This window comes from Callorhinus ursinus, unplaced genomic scaffold, assembly GCF_003265705.2.
Source record: "Callorhinus ursinus isolate GAN/ISIS: 27379988/994484 unplaced genomic scaffold, GSC_fseal_2.0 scaffold17, whole genome shotgun sequence".
Classification (NCBI taxonomy): domain Eukaryota; kingdom Metazoa; phylum Chordata; class Mammalia; order Carnivora; family Otariidae; genus Callorhinus; species Callorhinus ursinus.
Window position 1 is genome coordinate 39,511,498 of NW_027397079.1, and position 6,026 is coordinate 39,517,523.

At 39.6% G+C, this 6,026-nt stretch overlaps 1 protein-coding gene across 1 annotated transcript in view; it reads left to right on the forward strand.

Annotated features, from left to right (window-relative positions):
- Positions 1-2,943, forward strand: part of CHRNB3 (cholinergic receptor nicotinic beta 3 subunit) — a 28,614-nt gene extending 25,671 nt beyond the window's left edge. Inside the window, exon 6 of the mRNA XM_025886205.2 lies at positions 1,955-2,943. Coding sequence (XP_025741990.2) covers positions 1,955-2,089 — 135 coding nt within the window. The 3' untranslated portion in view covers positions 2,090-2,943. The remainder of the gene's footprint in view (positions 1-1,954) is intronic.
- The last annotated feature ends 3,083 nt before the right edge of the window (positions 2,944-6,026 follow it).

Genomic DNA, 6,026 nt, shown 5'->3' on the forward strand with positions numbered 1-6,026 from the left:
TGTAAAATGTTAAGCAAGCCCTGAGATGAGAAAGAATTTTAGTATGGATTTTTAGGAAGCAGTTCACAGAAACAGAAGGAGCAAAAGTGAAGCAAATGCAGACTAAGCACCAGTCCTTATAACTAGACTTGATTCTATTTAAAATAATTTAATTCTACATTTTAAGTTGGTTATCCTGGTCTTTGGTAATGTATCTCTCATTTTTAGTGCAATGATGGTTATTTCTATCTGTAGTATTTGGAAATAAAAGAGCAGAATTAGATTTTGGGATTAATATAAAAATATAGTGTTCCAACAGATATTTTGGTGAGGGAAAAGGGCATAGTTTTTAGCTTACAGATTAAAAAAAAAAGTGTGGCGAGAGTGTGGATTTCAGACCCAAGACAGTCATGGATTCAGATCGTACCTGCTGCTTAAAACAAGTTATAGGCCAATTTACAGCGTTCAATTACTCTACTCTAAAATCGGTGAAAATTAGTGCCAAGAGCCTGATCCCATAAACAAAATTATGAAAGAATTTTTTTTAAAGATTTTGTTATTTTTGACAGAGAGAGAGCCTACAAGCAGGGGAAGCAGCAGACAAAGGGAGAGGGAGAAGCAGGCTCCCCGCCGAGCAGGGAGCCTGATGCGAGGCTCAGTCCCAGGACCCTGGGATCATGACCTGAGCAGAAGGCAGACGCCTAACCGTCTGAGCCACCCAGGCACCCCTATGAAAGAATTTTTAATTAATTAATTAATTTAATTTAGTTAGCTGACATAGAGTACATCAGTAGTTTCAGATGTAGTGTTCAATAATTCATCAGTTGCATATAACACCCAGTGCTCATCACATGATATGCTGAAAGAATTTTTTTAAAAGAAATATCCTTCTATATTTTATCTAGACACTACCTAGTATGTTCTCTCTTACTATTTGTTGTGTTTTTCATCCACTGAAAAACATTTTTAAAGCATTAGGGAAAATGCTGCTATAGAACAAACATTTCGGCTCTTCTTAGGGCTGTTTGTTGTTGTTTCTTTACATCCTTTAAACATTCTAATTCAAAGATTCAGAGAGCCTTTTAAAAAATCATAAAAGTAACACCTTATCAGGGTAAAGAATTTGGAAAATACAGAAAGTATAAACAAGAAAATTAAAATCATTAATAATCCCACTACTTAAGGTTGGCACTTTAAACATTTCAATGTGTCTTCTTTGTGTTCTTCCCCCAAAGTTTTACTCCTAAACCTCTGTGTGTGCGGAATGCATTCAGGTTCCACATCAATACCTGTGTCCCCTCTAAAACTCCTGTTAGGTTCCATTTTTATAAAACCCCCATATAATAGAAACAGGACATTTCTTTTCCTTCGGAAGAGAACTGACCCCTGTCCTTCACACCTCTCACCTTGTTCCTGCTCTGACCTTGTTCTTATAGTGTATTGCCCACTGTGCCTCAACTTCCCTTCCTCCAAAGGGACTCAGTCTCCCCTCTCCCTTACGGATTGCTGTCCTGGCCTGATCACTTCTCCTCCCCGGCAGTTTCCCGGCATTCCAGAGATGTAGCAGCCAAACCCACATGCAGAGTGGAAGATGAGAAGGCTTGTTATATTGGGCCATGAAAATGCTTAATTTATAAGTTTGTGATTCATTTCTTATGTAGTATCAGGAAGATCATAGTAACAGATACTGGCTTTTTATGTGTGTAAAAATCAGGCTTTTCCCATTTTGATCAGTATTGTTTACAAATACATACATGATTCTGTTGTTTCTATTTCACATCTTCAATGTCGAAAGTGTTCACAGGCTAGTAAAGTCACGGGGAGAATCTGAGCCTACGCTGCAGGGGATGTGTTCGGTGCATTTTAAAAACGGAAGTGCTGTACATCTGAATATTACTCTTTTTCAATCCCTTGAAATGAATTCAGAACAGTTGCCCTGCAGCTTAAATGGAAGGCATCTTTTTCTCTTTTGCAGGTGGTACAAGACTGGAAATTCGTAGCCCAAGTTCTGGACCGAATCTTTCTGTGGCTCTTTCTGATAGTGTCAGTTACAGGCTCTGTTCTGATTTTTACTCCTGCTTTGAAGATGTGGCTCCATAGTTCCCACTAGCAATCCAGAGCCATCTAAAATACCATAAAGACAAAATCACGCCTTAGAACTGACCTCCAGCTAGCATGTACATACAGTATCCAAATGCATGAGCTTCTTGGAAGGGCCTGAATGGGACTCAGGGAAACTGAACATTGGCAAATGTGGGTTTGCCCACAGTAAATTCATGACTGTCACAGGAGCTCCTCAGGACCCTACCTTGGCCTCCCCAGATGTTCAAGGAGTCGTAGGTTCCAGGCCTGACATCACAGCCAGGACGGACTAGGACTGTTGCTGGCTGCTGGACTGAGGCCCCCAGGAAACTGGACTGAGGCCCCGCCAAGGATGCACACCAGGAATTCAAGACAGGCAATCTCCGAGTCAAGAGATTTGTGTGCTCGGACCTGGGCCTCCTGCGTCTACTGGTGTCCTTGGTGGTTTGGCCTGAGTTTGCAGACTGGTGCTGTGTGTCGTGCCGCTGGACAATGTGCTTCAACAAATCTCAGCAACCATTTGGGGAATTGCCCTGGTTGGACAGATCTGGCACCGCACGCTTGTTTTCACGAAGATTCCAAGATGCCTGGTAACTGAAGTCCCTCCCCTTCCCCCCCACAAATGTGGTATTTCTTGAAAATAGTGTCTCTTGAATGTGGTGACCTCTCAGGCAGGTGGTATTCATGGATTATTCATAACATTATAAAGGTTTCCTGATGCTGAAACTAGAACCTACTGTGAGTTGTGACTTGTTTAAAAGGCCATATCAAAATAACTGACAATAGAAACAATGTCATCTATTACTGGGAGTGCAGTCACTAATACCCATCATCTTTTCCTAGAAAATACAAGTACCCAACATTCTCTGATGATGGCTTTTTATGTCCCCGCATCCAATCGAATCCACTTCAACAGTACTCTCAAGGCTTTCCATTCTGTTTCTTTTCTTTCTTCTTCTTCTGTCCACAATCACATTATAAACAAGTAATTGTTTTACTCATTTCTTGGTTCACCACCTTTTTTCTCCTATTTTCCTTTCCCTGATTCATTTCATTATCTCAGAGGAATACATCTCCAAGCAATTCTTATAGAAAGTTTTGAGTGGACAGTATATGTTAATTAAAAAATTAAAATAAATAAAAAAATAAAAATAAAAATAAGCAAAAAGAAGTTTTGAGTGGGGTTACCTTTCTGAATCCTTACATTTCTGAAACTGGATAGGTTGGCCCTCATAGGATAGGTTGGCTGAGCGTGGAATTTTGAATTCAAAATCATTTTCCCTCAGAATTGTGAAGAGAGTATTCTACAATTTCCCATGATCTTTTTTTTTCTTTTCAATTTCCCATGTTCTAGATGAGAAGTATGGTGAGGATTGATTCTTATTCCTTGTTCCTACAGATTCCTGTTTTTCCCTTTATGAAACTCTTGGACTTTTCTTTTTATCTTTGGGCTTTATAAATGTCACCTGAATATGCTGTAGGTGTCTAAATGTAGGGCTTGTTTTCTCTCTCTTTCTCCCTCTCTGTTTTTATCTTGGCACTTGATAATTAATGTCTTTCTTCAACTCATGCAAATTTTCTTCTCTTATCTCTTTTATTATTTCCTATCCTCCATTCTCCCCCTCCTTTCTTTTTAAAATTTCTAGAAGGATCTAGTATTCCTGGATCTGTCTTCCATGTTTATCAACTTATTAACTCTTCTTTCATACTTTTTATTTCTTGAATTATTTACATTTTGAGCTTGATAATACCGCTAACTAATTTGATATTCAGTCTTTGTCTATGCAGCCCACCTACTGAGGTGAGGGTTTATTTGTTTGTGAAAAAATCATGTATTTGATTTCCAAGAACTCAGTTCTTCTTTTTGGATGTCAGATGCTCTGCAATAACTTGGAGGAATACTAATTGTGGTTGTTTTTAAGTCTCCTTCTGTTGTCTGCATTAATTTTTCTTCAGCGGTTAATTCTTCTACTGATTTTTAAAATGCCTTTTGTGGTAGTTTTACTCCAGTGTTTGTTGATTTTTGATATTGTTTCTTTACCTGACAGTGGAAACCATTTCTAATTACAGGACACCAGGCTCCAGGTGCTTTCCTTTACTGTCTGTGTCCAAGGAAACATTTCTCTAGGGTGTGTGACTAGCTCATCTTCTACATTCAAGGAACTCCTTTCTTCTTGGCAACCATAAATAATCTGGGGGCACTAAACTGTTTCTCTGACTCCAAAGCCCACTCTGGTTTCTCCTGTGTCAGAGTGTCCACCGGCTGGGACAGACCACGGAAGCCACAATGAAAAGTGGAATTATATCTTAAGTCTCCCCTGTGTATAATCTTAGAATTATTGTGGGGTTTTGTTAGAAAGAAAATAATTTCTTTGGTGGCCCCATCTTTCCTTCATGGGACCAAAATTCCACTGTTCTGTTAGGTTTTATCATAAATCTGACCTCCTGTCCTACATATTTCAGCCATTCCCCACCAATCTGGTCTATGAAGGTACCTCGGCCAACTTCCCAGGGCTATTATGGATGTATTCATTTTACATTTCTTTTGATCTAGCAGTAGGATTTGGAGGACAAAAAAAAAAAAAAAAAAAAAAAGGAAACACATCAGCCAGCCATTTTATACTGATCTTTTCTAAATCTCAATCCTTATGGAAATTGTATATAGAAACTAGGACACTGTAAAATCATTATACCATGACAAGCCGTGGACCTATTTTTAAGGACTCTGATTAATCTTGACTTCACAGACGGGTGGATGCTGGGCCTGATGGGGACTGGAAAGATGATTCTGTTGGAAATAAAATTATCAGTAGTAAAATAGTAATTATTGACCCCCCAAGAGTGAAGCATTTCTTGAAGTTAATGATACACATATGGTGTTAGATCTGGCAGGAGGACTGATAGGAATCTTCACACCTGGCTGTCTACAGTGTCCTGGACATCTGCACTGGTTTCCAAACTGCTTCTCCTGCTTCCAGTCAGAGTTCCATCCTGTTCACACCAACTATCCCCTTGTCCTTTTCATACCTAATCTCTCCTTCTCTTGTGCCCTTGATCTCTCTTCCTGGAAATGGCTTCTTTAATTACCCTGTCGGTCTTGTATGGCTCCGTCCTAAGTCTACAAAGTGCCCAGATTTGTTTTCGTTTTAGAACAAACACAGACCATAGTGAACAGAAATAACAGAGTTTTTTCAAAAAGCCTGGACTGCTTTTTTTTTAAGATTTTTTTTATTTATTTTGAGACAGTGAGAATGAAAGAGAGAGAGAGAGAGAGTACATGAGAGGGGAGAGGATTAGAGGGAGAAGCAGGCTCCTTGCTGAGCAGGGAGCCCGATGCGGGACTCGATGCGGGACTCGATCCTGGGACTCAATCCTGGGACTCGATCCTGGGACTCGATCCTGGGACTCCAGGACCATGACCTGAGCCGAAGGCAGTTACTTAACCAACTGAGCCACCCAGGCGTCCGCCTGGACTGCCTTCGTAGAGAGATTCATGCCATTCAAATCATCCTCAAAAGCAGTTATAAATTCAAAAACAGAAATCTCCTTTATATATTTTTAAGTGTTAAAGGAATATTTAATATGATTGGTACATTTTTCAATAGATACTGAATTTTATACAATAGAATTATATTTGTATGTGCTATGCACACACATTGTGGAACATTGGGCTCCTTGTATGATCTTCATATCTATTACTTTTCTGCACATTTTACCGGACTTTTAAAAGGGAAACAACATGGTGAAGTGAAATATAGGGCACTAGGACCTTGGGCTCTAGACCAGCCATTACCTACGTGTGTGGGCTATGGGGCCTTGTGTGGGTCATTTGCCCTCTGGTTTCCTGGTCAATTAATTAAAGGTTATGACTCATGGTTCTTGCCTGCTCTAAAATGCTATACTTTGGAGATTTTCACAATTTTTAAACCACACAACTTCTAATCATAGTTTTGTTCCTTTGGGAA